Raw genomic sequence first — 18,922 nt, forward strand, 5'->3', positions numbered from 1 at the left:
CTGTAGAAAAAATTACTCTAAGCATTCTTGTTGATCTCAAACAAATCTATAATTTGTATAGTAAGCTTTATTACTGTAAAGTTGGTATTGACCGAGATATTAAGGATAAAGCATGTGTAACTAGTTCCATACTTAAGTTGCATAAAGTCGAACTTCCAGAAGCTCAGATAAACCATTATTAAGACAGAAAAAATTATTCTAACCATTCTTATAGATTCATTAAATCTATAACAATTATATTAATCAAAATTTCTCTTTTTATACAGTCCACAGTTTTATCTCATTTATTAGTCAACTATTCACCATTTTTTGGTTTTCTAGTTATAATTGTATTGTATAAATGTATATAATTAATAATTGACTAATAAATGAGATAAAACTGTGGACTGTATAAAAAGAGAAATTTTGCAATTATTCACCATTGAGCGGCGAAACAAAGGGGCCTTAACGACTTACCCATGAGGATCTAGTTGCTGGATCTTCGTGCACTATAGTTCTCATGAATTTGAGGCGCCTCTGTTTGCACTAATTTTGAGTTTGTAGAATAAAGGTTTTTGCGGTACCCGAAAAGATGGTGGTACTTTCAACGAACAAAACGAGAGAGATTCTTTGCGCATAGCGCATGTTGCATAGGCCATCTTTTTTTACTAACGCGCAAAGATACTGGGTGCAATGATATATTAAATTTACTTTATTCATTCCTTGCAATCATCAATTATAGATTAATTTTACTGATATCAATCCCAACAAAAATAATTCTCTATACTATAAAGTATTACTATAACCGCCCACTAAAATGCAAAGTATTTTACTATGCAAAAAAAAGAAAAAATTGATTCAAAAAGAAAGAAAACTAATGACTATTAAAAATATTTTTAACACTAAGAGAACTACTGGTTTGGTAAGGGGCACAATTTTACCAATGGTCGCTTATATACTCCATTGGCTCTATGCACCGTAGCCACTCTATTTACACCATCTGCACCAGGATGGAGTGTAATAATGCGCCCAATAAGCCATTTTAGAGGAGGAAAAAGTTCATTTTTAATTACCACTAACATCCCCTCTTTAGCTTGAAAATTAGTTTCCTTATACCACTTTTGCCTTTGTTGCAAGGAATGTAGGTACTCGGTATGCCACCGATTCCAAAAGTCTTGGTGCATTCTTTGCAACAATTGCCATCTGTCGGGTCTAGAAACTTTTAAATTGGTGACATCTGGCTCCGGAATAGAAGATAATGGAGACAGCGTTAAGAAATGCCCGGGAGTCAATACGGTTAAGTCATTTAGATCTGAACTAATAGAACACAACGGACGGGAATTTAAAACCGATTCTATCTGAACAAAATTGGTATAGAATTCTTCATATATTAATATTTGCTCTCCAACAATTCTAATAAAATGTCTCTTTACTGACTTGACTCCTGTTTCCCACAATCCTCGAAAATGAGGAAATGAAGGAGGGTTAAAAGTCCATTTAATGTGCTCCTGTTGAGCAGCTAATTCAAAATAAAATAATATTTGTTTGTGAGCACCAACGAAATTTGTACCACAATCACTAAATAATTGTGTGACTTGACCTCGTCTTGCCACAAAACGTTTTAAAGCTGCCAAAAAAGCATCACTGCTAAGATCAGAAACAGGTTCTAAATGAATAGCTTTAGTAGTAAAACATACAAAAATACAAAAATAAGCCTTTAGGACTTTGGCACCTCGGGTCTTAACCTGGTTGAAATGCCTTAACCTGGTTGATCCTATAATAAGGAAGATTACCCATAATTGGCTGAATAGCCTTTGGATTTGCCCGAAAATAACGATAACATTTTGACAAATTTTGACGCATAGCATTTTTCGAAGAAATTATCCAAAATTGTTGAACTAACAAACATTGCATAGTTTGCAGCCCAGGGTGTAAGTATTTTATGTGAAACTTTTCAATTACTAAGTCAGTTAAACGATGCTTACTGGGTAACAAAATTGGATGTTTTTGTTCGAAAGTAATCTTAGAATAGATTAGGCGACCGCCCACTCTGAGCAATCCAGTTGCATCAATAAAAAGTGTAAGTTTTTTACAAGGTTTTGAAACTAAACGTGACCTTTTAAGGTTTTCTATTTCCTCGTTAAAACAAAAAGTTTGCACATAAGAATCATAAATGCATTCTCAAATTCAGTAATGGAAATTTTGACATCTGTGTAACTTAAATTTTTATTTTTTATTTTTAATACAAATCTAAGACAATAACTCGAATACTCGAATTATTTTATCAAGTTTTGAAAATCGAGTTAATAAATTATGAATAATATCTAATTCTTTTGCTATTAACAATGAAATTTTTCTTTCTTCTGACAAAATTATTTCATTTTCAGTAGCTTTAAGATTATCTAATTGATGAGGAGACCAATGCTAAGGTGATTTTTTAACCCAGATGGTCCATTCCACCATAGCGAAAAATTTATTAATTCGCTGCGAAGGTAGTTTTATCTAAATTATAAATTCTTGTACCGCTGTAAAAATTTCCATGGTTCTGAAACACTTTTTCCAAATTTTTGAAAAAAAGTCCAACATTGTGTTTATTGAATGATATCGCTCTGGAGAGGCTACATCCTTCCGGCTGGCGAAGACTTAATTCTGCATGTCTGGACATAAATCCAAGGAACCATTCACGTCCAGCTTCCTTGTTTGTTTGAAAAATTTCCGGAATTTTACAATTATTAATAGTTGCCATTTCATAAGCCAGTTTTCTGATATTAATGACCGTTTGTCCGTAACACATTTTTGAGCAAGTTAATACGTAATCGGCTAGGGCTTTTCCTTGATTTTCAGAAAAAACTTTTCTACAAGCATAATTTGGAGCCATTTTAATCTCTTTGGTGGGATTCTGTTTTTGCCTACTGGGATATTATTTTCTCACCGTGCCTAACAGAGGCGCCTAATGTTTTACTGGAAAAATATCTTCCGAAAGTATTACGGTACATTATAGTGTATGTCCTGCCATCTGTACGTCAGTGAACAAAGTTTCCTATTGACAGACGATCATTTGGTGGGAAATTATTATCCCAGTGGTTCCCCATATAGCACAAATAGCATAAAATACTTGTTGCATATGTTTTGAATCCTTTTGTTGATTTTTTTTTGTGAAAAAGAAGGTCAAATATTATTAAAAAAATGTAAGTATAGTATTATAGGTACTTATTAGCCTTAAATTATAGTGAATTCGTGTTAAATGGTTTTTAAATTTAGTCATACTGAAGATAAAAATTTAAAAAAAAGTTATGGTTTGAAGTTATGGAAAATATGTTTAATTTTTTTTTCTTGTTGATCTTTGTTAAAAAGAAATAATAACTGTTTCTCATACTTACCAATATCTAATCTATGAAGAAAAAATATTATTATTAGTGCCTGACAATTGGCCAAGCCAAAAATACGTATAATACGTTGAATTTTGTCTTTTTAGCAATCGTTATTTGGTGATTTGTGTCCCATACATGATGTGGCAGCCCAAATACTTGTCCGATAAACAGTAAGAAGAGCTTCTTTATCAAGAAGATATCACCGAAACGATGGCTGTTGACTCAGAATGTGAGGGTGATTCAGATGCAGAAGACAATATGCCATTGTCAGTGACCAAAAACTTTAAAGTATCCTTTAGGAACTCTAAATTAGAATCAGACCAGCAACTTCCTAATGATTCTAAGCAGAGCATCTCAGATTTTACTGTGCCTTCTTCGGAAATACTGGATATGCCATCTACATCTTCGGAAAATTCCAGTTTTTCACGACAAAACGTCTCCAAGGAAAGAAAATATTTACTGAAGATAATTTTTCATTCGGATGACTCCGTTGCAGACCCAGATTACGAGCTGACAGACCCATCCACGTACAAAAAACTTTTTACAGAAATTTTGGAGTCTGAGAGCAGCGTATCAGAAGAAGAAGTTACAAAAGATATTGAGCAAGAAATCAGACAAAGTTTTAAAACCAAGGACAAACCTGTAAAGAAATTTGAATGGACCAAAAATATGGAAATTCCAGAGATGTATAGTAAAGTTCAGTTTACCGAAAATGTAGGACTAAACGGCGATGACATTGACAGTCCACTTTCAATTTTTTTTAAATTTCTTCCTGATACCTTTCTCACAAAAATAGTAGATGAAAGTAATCGAAAGTAATGACGAGTTTACAAATTACACTAACGGTGTTGAAAGCTTTTCTAGGAATTTTGGTATTTATGGGAATACACCCCCTACCGAATATAAAATTATACTGGTCAGAAGATGAAAACTTTCATGTAGATCGAATCGCAAGAGTTATTTTGAGACACCTACATCTTACTGACAATACAAAAATGCCTGCCAAAGGAACAGATCAGTTTGATAAACTCTACAAACTACGTCCTATGATTGACCATCTTAAAACTACGTTTCCGAAATGCTATAATCCTTCACGCAATATTTCAATCGATGAGTCTCTGATAGGGTATAAAGGAAGGTCTAGTATGAAACAGTATATGCCTATGAAGCCCATCAAAAGGGGCTTTAACGTTTGGGCTTGTTGCTGCTCTGAAAGTGGGTATCTATTAAATTTTGATATCTACACCAGAAAAAATGAAGATGGTACAGTAGCACAAAGCCTGGGAGAAAAGGTGGTGTTGCGGCTATCGGAACCTTATGCTGGAAAATATTACTGTTTGTATTTTGACAACTATTTTTGTAGTATTACTCTTCTTGATAACTTGATGTTCTATTTTGATCAATACATGTCATTTTATAATATGAATCATAAATCTAGACGATGGTGGATCAAAATATTTTTATACTTACTAGAAGCATGTACTGTGAATTCTTACATACTTTATAGGTCAGCAAAAATGAAGAAGAAACCCATAAGTCACTTGAAATTTAGATCCTTGCTTGTAAACCAACTCATAAACAATTTTTGCAGCAAAAAAAGACCAGGATTTTACCCCGCAAAAGGAAGCGCAAAAAAAAGAAACAACCCTGATGGTACGAAGACCGTACAAAATACTGTCAGACAAATGTAGGCGATCATTGCTTTCAACGATCAAAACTTACAGAAGATGCGCCCGCTGTAGTACAAAAGCCAAGAAGAAACGGAGCAATATAATTTGCTCAACTTGTAATGTCGGATTATGTAAAAATTGTTTTACCCCTTTTCATAGGTCTTAGATTTTGAGTTCGGTTTCTTATTTGAAATCCATAAGTTTTTTTAACATTTTTCAAATATATAGCAATGAAAGTTTATTTTTCCAGTAAATTCATAGAGATAGTCATTCGACTAAAATTTTTTTGGGATAATAATTTCCCACCTCAAAAAAAATAATATGAAAATAAAAAAATATAAAAGAAATAAAATCTTGTCATTAGATGACCTTTCATCACAAATCATTAAGAAATTTTCAATTAATAAGTTTCTCAGATTTCTGCAACTTAAAGGGTTAAATTTTTACAAAAGCAATTACTTTTTCAACAACACTCCAAACAAGCGTTGTGTTCCACAATCAAACACTTTCTGATTGTGGAACAAACATGCTGTCTGAAGGTGCAACACAACCTACAATACAAAATTAAATTTAACTGTGACCTTCATACATGTCGATAAAATAGCCCAAAATCTGATGTAAATATTGTTTTTGTAATACTAGTTTCAGAAGAAAAATTAGAGCATATAATATCATATCAACGATAGAAAAAACTTACCTTGAAAAACAATTTTTTATTAAAAAATGCACAAGACCAAGAGAACAGCGTTCAAACTTTGTTTACCACATCGGCGTGTATAACCGCACTATCCGAACTTGCGGCGGGAATTTCAAAATTGCATACTTTGTCTGATTGTGGAACATTCCCCCCTATGCTTGCTGGGAGAAGGAAAATTGAACTCTTTAAATGGAATGCTTCATTTCAAATAATCTTTCATCTTTTAAGTACTTTAACCAGAAATATGGTCATCATTTGAACATTATTGATTCATTCAGTTGTTTTTAGATGGTGTAAAATGAAGCCAGAGATCTGCGATGTACATATTTTGAAACTACTGATACAAGAAACTATTTGTTATTTTAACATTTTTATTTCATTGTCACATATGAATTATTTTCTTCATTTATTAATTCAGTTATTTCAACTAGGTTGAAGCCAGTTTTGTTCTATGATAAGTCTGATGTTATTATTACCGCAGTTGGTCATATTAAAATATCGTAAGTAATTTTAAAGAAAATTGAGATATTAAGTGGGAAAGTTACCAGTAAAGTCAAATGGCTCTCGATAGATCTTCTGTGCAAATGTCTAGATTATTGTAAAAGTTCTGGACGGATTGGTTTATATTTGAAATAAAGTTTGTAGAAGAACATTTTCTTTATCGATTGCAAATGATTTTACAACATTATCTTAAATGGTTTTGAATATAATTAACCTTAAATCGATTAACTGAAAATTTTTCCCCCATGGAAAATCATACCAGAAAGTCTGGAAATTATGCAGTTTTATGTAAGAAACTTTCACGACTTTTTTTCCTTTGATACAAATCCACACCACTTCTTCCTCCTGGAAAATTATATTCTAATGCCTCGTAAATTTGAAAATGGACCTTAGCACTGTACCAAGACCAATAGAAATTCAGAAAAATATTAAATTTACTTTCTCCCTAGAAAAATTTCCATTTTTATAAGAACAAACTTTGCATAACAAACTATGAATATAAAATGGCCAAATGGCTACCTGATATCATCTCTTCGCACCTCTTGACTAATTCATTTTCTCGAGATGGAACTATATGTAATAACATGAATTACAAATGAACCAGATAAGGGTTATGCATTGCACGTAGTTCTGTTTATTATAAACCGGCATTATTCAAAGGTGAGTTTTAATGTGAAATTTCGCATTTTTCTTAGTGCATTTTTAATGCAACGCTCCATTTAACTAAAAGGCTCATACGTAATAGCTAATGGCCTTTACACCCAACGGAGAATATTATTTATGGCCGAAAGTAGGCGAGGTGATAAGCTCTTAAATGGATATTTATTTATATTAAACATGTTTTATGTAAAATGCAACAGGGATTGAAATACCTCATTCAAACTGCAGCCGTTACAAGTTGCGCCGAAATAAATCAGAAAGTTAAATTATTAATTTTTATTTATTTATTTATTAATTTATTTATTTATTTATTAATTTATTTATTTATTTATGCAATCTATAGACACAAAGTCCATTAAATGATTACAATAGGTCCTTAATGACTAATAAGCACAGTAAGCACTACATATTACAAAATTGAAAAAAAATAGATTCTTTGCCCCCCAGATAACACATTAGGTAACTCAAAAAAAAAACTAAAAAGAAAAAAACTTAAAAGTATTCTACATCAGATATATTTTTTTTAAACTTCCCAAATGGTTCGTAAAATATGTCAATATGAAATAGTAGGTTGGTGGCACTGGACATTCGAAAAATTGGCGACTTTTTACCTAAATTGGTATTTGTTTTTTTTATATAAAAAGTTCCTAAATCTCGATTGTTATGAATATTTACCGTTAAAAGCAGTTTTTCGAGAAGAAATGAACAATCTATATTATTATGAAGGATCTTATGTGTAAACAACAAGCAGGCCACAGTTCCTCTGGAAGTAAGTTTTTTTAAATTAAATTCTGTCAAAAGATTTTCATAAGATATATCCATCAGATACACATGTATATGCAATATGCATTCGTTATCGTCACATTTGCATTTTTTTTTGCAGTTGAGGTCACTTTTTCCATATAATTGAAATCAGTTTAGAAAACTTCAATAACTATTACACTTAATATTCAGTTACAGTATAAATTATTACATTGTGCAGGCATTTGAAACTATTTTAAACAGTTGAACTTATTTTTTTAGTTCTCCACTCAGACATAGTAAAGTCTCTTTCTCGTACCATTTTTATTTATTTTTTTTTGCCTTTAGGTTAGGTTAGACTGTGGCATTTTATTTTCCAGTTTTACCTTAATCGTTTTAAAGTGTTTTTTTTTGTTGTAATTAAACTTATTATAAGCAAAGAAGAACATTTTATAATCCATGCTTAGAGGTACCCAATAAATAAAAAAAATCTCAAATTTTGACAATCGATTACAAAAAAACTATGAATACTTTCTTTATTGTTTTAAGGGTTTTTGCATATTTACATTTTTCTTAATCTAATGAGAGTATCCAGAAATATTTACCCCTTATAGGTTCTGAAGTATCAAAAAAAAATTTGTCTTTTACCCACGAATATACAACAAAGCTTAACTGTTAAAAAGCGATATTTTAAATTTCAAATTTTTTATGTACGACATATTTTATGCCGCACCTTTTTGGATAAAGAGGGATTTGTTACCCTCGATAAAAGATTTGAATTTTTTACCATATTTTTTCCTTAAAAGAACCGAATTTATATGTAAAGGAGCATCAAAGTATTCCTGGACGATAGGATTCAAATAGAATCACCAATTGAAAATACACGAGGGTATTCAGTTTTTCAGTTTAAAGGTCAAAATCTTTCTATAGCAACTATGCGTCCAATAAACATTAATTACTACTTTTTGCCAACAATGCTCAATCAGAAATAATAGAATAATCATAAAAACGCCTGTACAAGCATAGTAAAACATTTCTTGTTATACAACATTTAATTTAAAACTTATTAATTATAGACTATAAAACCATCAAACTTTTAGTTTGTCTTAGTATTTGGGGCTAATGTTGACGGGCGAAACTTGTTGGGAATACAGATTCAGTTTTTTGTAAAAACTAAAAACTAAAACAAGGTAGCGAATCAAGCCATCATTTACTGTTGTACTGATCTTATCCAATCACTTTGTTTCTTATTTGTGCCCTTGTCATAATATTCATACTTTCACATACTTATTACTTTCAACTCATCAGAATCTAATATAACACGTGTTAAAGCTTTTGATTGTGTAGATCACGGAATACAAAGGGGTGTTGTATTGCAATAGCTGGGCCCTACCTATCAAATCGTACTTACAAAGTTGCAGTATCTGGATGTTTGTCTGATTTTAGATCCCTTAAGTCTGGTGTACCTCAGGGTTCAGTGTTAGGACTACAATATTTTTTGCTGTATGTAAATGACTTAGACTCTTTGAGACTGCTGGGCAAAATACTTTAGTTTGCTGATACTACCACCATATTGTCGAGTCATAAGCCTTCTGCTTACATCTTAAGATTTTATCAGAACGGTGGGCTTCAAACGGGTTTGTGTCTAATGTGGGTAAGATCTGTATTATAAGTATAAATATTATAAGTTAACATAATTAAAATTTTCCTCTAACACTGGTCATATGACTCGTCAGGTAAATGATTTTACCCTGTCAATCCCTACATTCTCCCTTATTAGAAACTCGCTTACATACTTTTGTAAAAAAATTACAATCGTGCTCCTCTATGTTTTAAATAAACATTAGATATTAAAATGTTTAAAAGCAAGTTAAAATCACTTTTATTATCTAAGGCATATTATAGTGTTGATACATTTTTTAACGATATCTTTTGACCTGTGCCCTAACATCATTTTCATATGTTGTAATACTTTTTGTTTTGTTTAACTTACTTCCTCTAACTTGTGTTCTTGGCAGCGTTTTACTTATTTTTAAGTCTGTCTTGTTATTTTTTGATAGTATGTTTTTGAAACCTATATAGTTTTAGAAACATGTATTGGTTCTTCTGTGAATTTATATCTTTTGAATTTTTTGGAAGCTTGTACACAAAATATTGTCATACGTAAAGTAGCACATTTTCGTTCTTTCTTTCTTTCAATAGATTCAGTTAGTTTTCTATAGTACAGTAATTCTTTTATCGCTGTATTAAGAAATCTTGACGCATATGGCCCTGGACCATCATCTCCGTAAGATAAAACTGCTCTTACCGCAAAACCATTATCATCAGTTTTTAGTATAAACTGACTAAACTCTGAAAACTTGCGGTACTGTAGCACTGGTGGGTTTTTCAATCGTAATAACTTAAACGAATAATTACGTTATATTAGGATTTTTTATTAATTGTGGTAATTTGTGCAATATATATATTAATAATAATAATAATAAATGTCTTTATTCTTGAAAACATAAATATATGTTTGACAAAAAAAGGCGAAGTTTAGCTTTATATAGCTACTCTACTACTAACCATTAACATAGAGAAACATGATAAAAAAGCAAAAGATTAAAATTAAATTAAAACTAACATGCAACAACACGTATAGAATAAAATATTATTTATTTATTTTATTTATTTATTTGGTGACCATATAGGGATACAACAGACTACAAGCCCAAAAAAGTATCCGCAAACTTATCTTAACTAACTTAAATTATATTTTACTATTTTACTAATTTATTACTATTTTATTAAGAATAATATAAAGACTAAATGGTTAAGTACATAAATCAAAATAATTTAAATATAAAAGAATATACTTAAAGAATATAAGGAATATACTACAAAAAAAGCAACTTTCTAATGCTAAATTTCTACATTAGCCTCATAAACTTTCAAAGAAATTTTTCAAAAATACTTCGTTTTAAAGTATTTTTGACTATACTAAGTGATATATTAAAAACGTCTAATGAACGGCAGTACAAATTATAACTTTTTCTTATTCTACATAATGCAGAGTTCTAACCATGATTTGTTTTCCTGAATGGAATAAGAAATAATTCGCTCGATCTGGTGTTGACTTGATGAATGTTGAATTTAAAAAGTGACAAAATAGGAGGAGTGTTCAGCTGACAAATCATTACTTTATATAAAAACGAAACATCAGTTATCAAACGTCTGTCGAGAAGTGAAATCACGTCAAAATGCTCTCGAATTAAATTCACATCATGATATGAACCGAAGCGGGTTTTAAAAGAAAGAAAGCTTAAAAATTTGTTTTGGATGCTCTCCAATCGATCAATGTAAATTCCATACCTAGGGTTCCAAATGATGCTTCCAAAGTTCAATTTTTGTCAAGAATAAATGTATTAAATAAACATTTAATAGCTCGAGAACTAGAAAACATTTCACATTTACGAAAAATATAACCCAACAATCTAGAAGATTCTGTTACTATTGGATCAATATGAATGTCAAACTTTAGTTTAGAGTCCAATGTAATTCCCAAATCGCGTACGTAGTTCACTTTAGATAAGCAAATATCATTAAATTTATATTGATAATTTATTTTATTTCTTGAGAAGGTTATACTTTGATATTTTTTAATGTTAAGAAAGAGACTATTTTCATCGCAGTAGGCTTGTAGTCGATCCAGACACTTTGGATTTTAAGGCAGTCGGCGATGTTAAATATCGTACGGTAGATTTTAAGATCATCGGTGTAAAATAGAAATTTAGTTACATTTAATAATACGGACGTTGTACTATGTCCTTTTCGAAAGCCAGACTGCAGAGGATTGGGAATATTTTTGGATGCATATTCATAACGCTGAATGTATACTACCCTTTCTAGTATTTTGGAAATTGTAGGAAGTATACTAATGGGTCTTAAATCCGAATATGCTTCGATATTATTGAGCTTGGGTAAAGGAGTTATATGCGAGATTTTTCACAAGTCTGGAAAGTAATCACTCTCCAAACAACAGTTAATAATATGGGCTATATGCTTATATATAGCAGGAAGACAGTATTTAAGCATTTTTGCGTTTATGTTATCACAACCAACAGCGTTACTTTTAACATTGCTGCCTATTTTAACAATTTCGTCACACGACGTAAGTTGAAAGTGAAAAGTACATTTTTCATTTAATTTATTAGTCCTAAAAACTGTACAGTTTTTAGAGTTACTAAAGACTGAGGAGAAATATTGATTTATATCAATAGATTTTTTCAAATTGATAGGAATTTAACTTTTATTTTTAATTTGAATATCCATACTTTTAAGAGTTTTCCAAAGCTGTTTTATATCTTTGTTAGTCTCTCAATATTCCAAAAATGCATTTTTTTTCACGCCTTAATAGCAATACAACTGCATTGCGCAGTTGTTTGTATGTGTTAAAGTCAATTACATTTTTATCCTTTTTATATTTTTTTAGAAATTTGTCTCTATCTTTCATAACTGCCTTTATTGTACATCAAATCTGTTAATCAAGGACAACTCTTTTTTGTAATTCTTGAGGTCCTAAGGGGAGCGTGCCGATCAAATAGATTCAATATTTGATAGTTTAAATAATTGATTTTTTGTTCGATATCAGGCATATAGAATATCCGATCCCAACACACTCTTTCTAGATCCTCAGAAAAAAGATCACCATATAATACATATGGCTTAAATAAGATATTTGCTTTTTTAAAAATTTGCAGTTACTGAGATTTAGTTTTAGATTAACATTTCGCAGCCTTTTATTAAGTTTATGCTATGCTTTTGAAATGCATGTTTGGAAAGTATTAAATCGTCTAAATAAATAAAACAAGCATCGTAATTCAAATTAGCCATTGCTACAGTTAGATTAAAAAAACATTTCAGTCATTAAACTTGAAAATGCACTAAGATTGATTTTTAGTCCCATTAGTTCCAATTGAAACCATTTTTTCAAACAATTTTTCTTGTAAATAAAGTAAAAGTAAATAAGTAAATATCACCGCATAAAGAACCTAGAATTTTTGTAATATTAGGTAATTTATCAACCTGATTTTAGTATTTAACTTTAGCAACCTGAAATTTAGTGTAATCCTTAGTTTCTTAACCCCATTATGATCTCCTGTTTTGTTTACTACTAAAATTCGTGATGTCCGTTCAGAACGAGCTTCTTCTATCTATTATATTCCATTCTGTAACATTATGAACGCAAAATATGAACTGTCCTATTATTATCGTTATCCGCTTTTGCTAACGTCAAATCACCTACTACTACTATAGTAGTAACAGCTGTGCGACCAATTTTGAATATTCCTCAATACTTTTAGTATCCTGTCGAACAGTATGAAGTTGATTTGAAATTGCAGCAGCCACATTTTTAGCTAGTAAATGCCTTTTCATTACCACGTTTAATTTATGGATCGTGTTATTGGATTCTTCATCTCAAGCTGTCATTTTGCATTAGTAGACAACGTTGTTTCTAAAACATATTTAAATATATATGATTTTTCCACTAGCATCTAAGAATTCGCTATATAATTTAATCGCTTCAATTATTTTTTTAATTACGACTGTTCTTAAACCAAATTTTTCAGACATATCTTCTTTAATATTTAGAAGAATTTCCGTTTCTAAAGGTATATTATTACGATTACTACTCATACTCCAAAAATTAACAATATACGTCAATTTTTTAATAAATTCTGAATAAAACCTATACTAGCACTCTAATTTTGCCAGATCCGAAAAAGCTTTAGTTATCCGCTTGATGATTGTTGCAAGAAAAATTTAAAATCTAGTAGGATTACGACACTATTTTAAGATTTTCTTCAATATTTAGTGTTTTGTTGAAGAAATAATGGAATTGGCCTCCGATGTCATAACAACTGATTTTTCGTAAAAATGGCTCTTATATATGGCAAATAAAATATGCTTTTTGTCAATCTGTATTGACATATCTACTAAGGGTAATCCTACATAAGTGATTATAAAATTATATTTCACAATCTCTCGAGTTTCGGTTAGAAAGCACTGTTTACAAATTTTGTTTTTTTTCCAGGATGGTACTCATCGTATGCTGTTGGCCATCACGGGAATTTTTTGTAAATCCAGAAGAAACGCTCTGGAACAGTCCGGATTTTACTACAGGTCCAGGATGTTGGGCAACAATTCGACCATGCGAGTGCGCATGTCCTCGGTGAAGCAAACGAGGAACGGCAGCCACGTGGTGGGAAAGGATGAGGATACTTTTTTGTAAAACTTAACTTTAAAATGAACAACGATGTTATGGTGATATAGTAGATTAAGAAAATATATTTTTTAATTTAAGGAAAAAAACAAACGAGCTATTTTGAGCAGTTCTATGACCAACGAAAAGATGTTGAAAAATTCATATCATCCTGGGACCCGGACATGTTTTTGTTAAGTTAGGGTTGAGAGGCTTTTAAATATAATAAAAAATACATAAATAAACATTGTTTACTAATAACTTTTTTTATTTTTTTTCTTACTTTGAGAGATACATGTAATATGACGTCCATTAAAATGGACATTGGGTCTTAACCTAAACAAAACTCCCATACAATCGTTGTATTTAGTAACAACGTAAGGTCTTTTCACCTGAATGTATTTAGAGTCTTTCTTAGACCACCTTTTACACTCATCGCTAGTTTGAATTCCTCGAGCAGTAGATGCCAAAAGTACAGATTTCAGATCATACCATTGTACAATTACTATTTCGCCATCTTGTCTTACAATTTGTTCCGAGCTGCCTCTACCTATCTTGGCCATCATTTTTTCCGAAATTAAATTTGCTGCCGCTGGTACACGAAATTTCATAATGGTTCTAGTACAATATTTCTCTTGTTGACGAATATATTCGAGAAGTGGTATTGTCGTGAAATATCTATCGCAGTATACATGACTTCCAGGAAATAGTGTCCTTCCAAGGCGAACAACAGCAGAAGGTCGTTTTACAGAATCTTCTGGAAAAGTATCTTTTCCTTGATATAATTCAAAGTCTACGACAAGACCATCAGGGGCAGCAACAACAAAATTTTTTAAGCCCTCTGGATTTGGCTTTTTTCTAACAAACTGCTTCATTTTACAAGTCCCTGTAAATGGGATCATCTGTTCATCTACAGCAACCACTTTCTCTCTAGGTAGCTGCAAACACCCTTGCCATACTGCTTTTATAATAGAAATATACTTTCCAAAATTTGTCAGACCTGCGTACCCCTTCAGCGATGCTGCCATCAATGACGATTTTAAGGTTACTTCTTATAGCAAAAAATTTATCTCGAGTCATTGTATCTGCAATAGCTGAAACTTTAGTGGTTTTTGCCCAGTACACTCTGATTTTGGGATACTTTAGACTGAACATCAAACAAACTATTCCAAAAAAATGTTTAATCTCACTAAGAGTCAATTTAAGAGATACTCCTTTAAGTTCAACGTACCTTGCATTTGTGCAATCACACACTTTTTGGAATAACTCATCTTCAAAGTACATGGTTAAATACGATTTTGCAGTCCAATCATACCGGAGCTCTGCGCTGGATTTACTAGAGGGGCCTTCAAAATTTGGAGGTGCAAAAGTATCATCTCTTCTCTCAGACTTTCGCTTTAAAGGATCCACAAATTGCTTGGCCATTTTTAGGTTTTCTCTCAGGACACTAAGAGGAATTCTATCTTCTTCTTCTTCCTTCTCACTGCTGCTTACTAATTCTTCATTAATTATTTCTTCTCCTCTCCCCATTAAATTATCCATAGTTTGAATTTCTTCTTCATCAACAGACATTTCAATGTCAGAGTCAATGATTTTTAGTATTTGCTCCAATTTTTCGTCATCTTCCCCTGACCAAAGCACTCTTTGAAAATATCTTGTCGGACTTGCATTGTCTTATTTATTTAATGTAACACGACGTTTCGGTTGGTAAGTATCTCCAACCGTTATCGTTAACCGTTATCGTTACCTCTAACCGTATAACAACGATAACGGTTGGAGGTAACGATAACGGTTATCGATAACGATTGGAGATACTTACCAACCGAAATGTCGTGTTACATTAAATAAATAAGACAATGCAAGTCCGACAAGATGTTTTCACTGTACCATTCTCTACCACCTTCAAAAACAAAGCACTCTTTGATTGCCAAAAATTCCTAAAATAAATTTTATAAGTTAATTTAAAATGTGCATGAGATAGACCCAATGTCCATTTAAATGGACGCGAATAACTTAGGGTAATACAAAACTTATTTAATTTTGTTATTATTGTAATATTATTTAAATTTGTCTATTAAGCATTTGCAAACAAAAACTTTCACAAAAATCATTACAAAACGTTAAAAATAGGCTCCATACCATAGTGGCGAAGCGTGAACTTTTCTTTCGGGTAGACAAACAATAAAAATTGTTAATTAGAAAAAATGTGTATTCAATATTATTCACTTTAATGAAATAGAGAATGAAAGCGCATGGAATATTAACTCAAAGAGAAAAATATGTAGTGATATAAAAAAGATAAAAATAAATACTACTTACAAAAAAACACAACATAAGTATAACCATAACTTATAAATTCATAATATCCATTATTTAAAAATTAATTAAAGACAAATAAAAACACAACTAAAATACAATTGCCAATATCAAACAGTCGTTCATAAATAACCCCTAAAATATCCACTAAAAAAATCTTTTCTATACACCCAAAAATAAAAATACTAATTATTAAATTACAATAGCACGCGCCCGCACCAAATGCAGATTCATCAAAAAACAAAACTGAAGATGTATTTGCCATAAACAATAACCCTCAAGAGCATAATAAAATAGCTGGTCGACTTCGATAGACAAAAGCTCAAATGTCTTTCCCGCGAGTAAATTTTGCATACGTAATAGGCTGAATACTGATGCAGCTGGACCTCTGTCACCTGCTTGATGCGTATATGGTTCGATTAGATGCTCCAAATTTCGGAAGACAAATATCAATGTGTCTTCCTGCGGCTCGTATACATTAATTGGGTGTCAGCCCTGCATTTTTATTTTAATTGGTGCGTCAGGCGGGGCTTAGATATTATAGATAGATAGATATTATACCCGTTTAGATACTATATAATAATAGTAAGGAGAGCGACTACATTCTGTGTTATTTTTTTTTAAATTTGAATTCAACAATTACACGAAATAATTACGTAATAAATTAATGAGAAATAACTGGATAATTTTGGGTAGACAGTGTCTACCTTGTCTACTCGTACGCTTCGCCACTGCCATACCATCATAACGAGAATCACGTGCAGCCGCTATCACAACAGAAAACAAACTGATTCCCAGCACAATTAAAGTCGACGGAATCGGACTGGGCGGCAGCACCGAAGTGTCCAACGTAGTGGATGCGAGGTCTAAGCTGGTTAAATAATAAATTAACGAAAGTGGAAACATAAAACTGGCATGTCCATTTAAATGGACGCTAGGTCCCAGGAGGATATTTATGGCATCAGTCAATTTTGAGTCAGAAAATAATACTAGAGACAGATGCCATGTGAGTTCTTTGTACAGGCGGTCGTAAAAAAAATGTGAGTTTCTTACTGCCATATGAAATTCGCCACTTTCTACCATTGTTATGTAATATATGTATATTTCTACTAAAACTTATATATAATGTGATTTTTAAGAAATTATTTACGATATACGTATTATATAAGGGCATTGTTTTAGTTTTACAAAAAATGTGTTTAATATCAGGATGTTCGTGGGGAAAGCTGTATACCTTTAAATTTAATGTTAAATTTAGTAGTTAATATGGAAGTCTAGTCAATAATGTAATAATTAAAGTTTTTTATTTATTTTATCGTACAGTGGCAGGTCATTTTCAAAGGATTTCGAGGAAAACTCCAGTGATTTTATTAGAAGAATTCGCCTTAGAATTTCTTAAATTAAGTCTCTAATTGTTTTGCTAGAGATATAGGCATTTTGTCCCTAAAAATATATTTTTTTTTAATTTTTAAGGCTATTTTACTTATTTTACAGAAAAAAAATGATGTAATGATTTAATCATATATTGTATTCTATATTATTATAAATTAAAGCTTTTTTGTTCGATTTTTAAGGTAAATTTGTTTATTCAGTGACTTTATGACATAAAATTCTCTTTCAAGTTTCCTCTTTTTAGGATATCTTAGTTTCAGAGATAGGAGCATTTTGGCTCCAAGAATTAGAGCTTTTTCTTTTCTTTTTTCAACAATAAATTTAACTAACTACTGATTTTTTCCAGAATTCTATTCAATTCGTTTAAGTTGCAATATTTTTTTGCCTTTTTTTAATTTTTTTCACAGTTCAAGGGATTTTATAGATTCTTCCACTTAGTTGAAAGTTTTTTTCCCAGGCAATTAACGCGTTTCAAGTTTTTTCAGATTCTTTCGTGTTCTTGGATTTTTAATTTTTTTTTCCAAATATTTAAATATTACTTTTTCTAAATATTTAAATGTTAAAAAAATATTTTTTTAGATTGTCAAAATAATTAATAGTTTTCTCCAGAATTTTATCTAGGTAGTTGAAGTGGGAGCAAATTTATTGAAAGTGGTTAAATAATTACTAAACAATTGAAGATATTTTTTAGTTTCTTTCACGCAGTTTAAAATTTTATCTTAGGAATTTAAAGCTTAAAGTTTCTAAAGTTATTTTTCCTATTTGTCAAGCTCTTACGAAGTTTTTTCCTGATTCTTTAGTTGATCTGTTAGTTTTTTTTTCATTTTTTCTTCATAATTTTTTCTAAAAAATAATGAAGTTAAAAATATATTTTTTCAGTTTTTTTTTTCTTAAAGCAGTTAAAGTATTCTACAAAGCATTCAATGGATAATTTAAACTATTTAACATTTAATTTCAGGAAATTAAAACTTGAAGTTTTTAAAGTAAATTTTATTCATTTTTTCCAAATCCTTTTTGATTTATAGTTTTTTCTTATTTTTTTTAATTTTTTCTTTTAAGTGTCTAAGTTTTTCAAGCATTTAGATTATTTTTTTTTTAAGTTAGATAATTATTTCAGTGTAAAAAAAATATTTTTTTAGAATTTAGAGGTAATTTTTTATTTAAAGAATAAGTTTTGCAAGTCTTTAAAGCATTTTTTACTCAGCAACTTAAAAGATTTTTTAATTTATTTTATTTATTTATTCAACGCGTTCCAATACAAGACATGCATATTGGTTGCGTGACAGATTTCTTCCAGGTTTTAAAACTTTTTCCTAATTCTTTAACTAGAGATTAATATAATATAAATAAA

The 18,922-nt window shown here is 30.7% G+C and overlaps 2 protein-coding genes across 3 annotated transcripts in view; one reads left to right on the forward strand and one right to left on the reverse strand.

The window, feature by feature from the left end:
- Positions 1–18,158, forward strand: part of LOC126739697 (adenosine receptor A2b-like) — a 100,740-nt gene extending 82,582 nt beyond the window's left edge. Inside the window, exon 8 of one of the 2 annotated variants that reach the window (XM_050445487.1) lies at positions 13,696–18,157. In XM_050445487.1, the coding sequence (XP_050301444.1) occupies positions 13,696–13,893 (198 nt within the window). In that variant the 3' untranslated portion in view covers positions 13,894–18,157. Of the gene's footprint in view, positions 1–13,695 lie in introns of both variants that reach the window. The other variant, XM_050445488.1, reaches the window with a different exon arrangement.
- On the reverse strand, positions 14,063–15,435 carry LOC126739747 (piggyBac transposable element-derived protein 3-like). The gene is made up of 3 exons (XM_050445547.1): positions 14,872–15,435; positions 14,147–14,801; positions 14,063–14,076 (listed from the first exon to the last, which is right to left on the reverse strand). Exons 1-3 carry the CDS (start codon positions 15,433–15,435, stop codon positions 14,063–14,065), a joined length of 1,233 nt encoding a protein of 410 aa, XP_050301504.1.
- Positions 18,159–18,922: the final 764 nt, after the last annotated feature.

The sequence above is a fragment of the Anthonomus grandis genome, chromosome 8, assembly GCF_022605725.1.
Source record: "Anthonomus grandis grandis chromosome 8, icAntGran1.3, whole genome shotgun sequence".
NCBI lineage: Eukaryota > Metazoa > Arthropoda > Insecta > Coleoptera > Curculionidae > Anthonomus > Anthonomus grandis.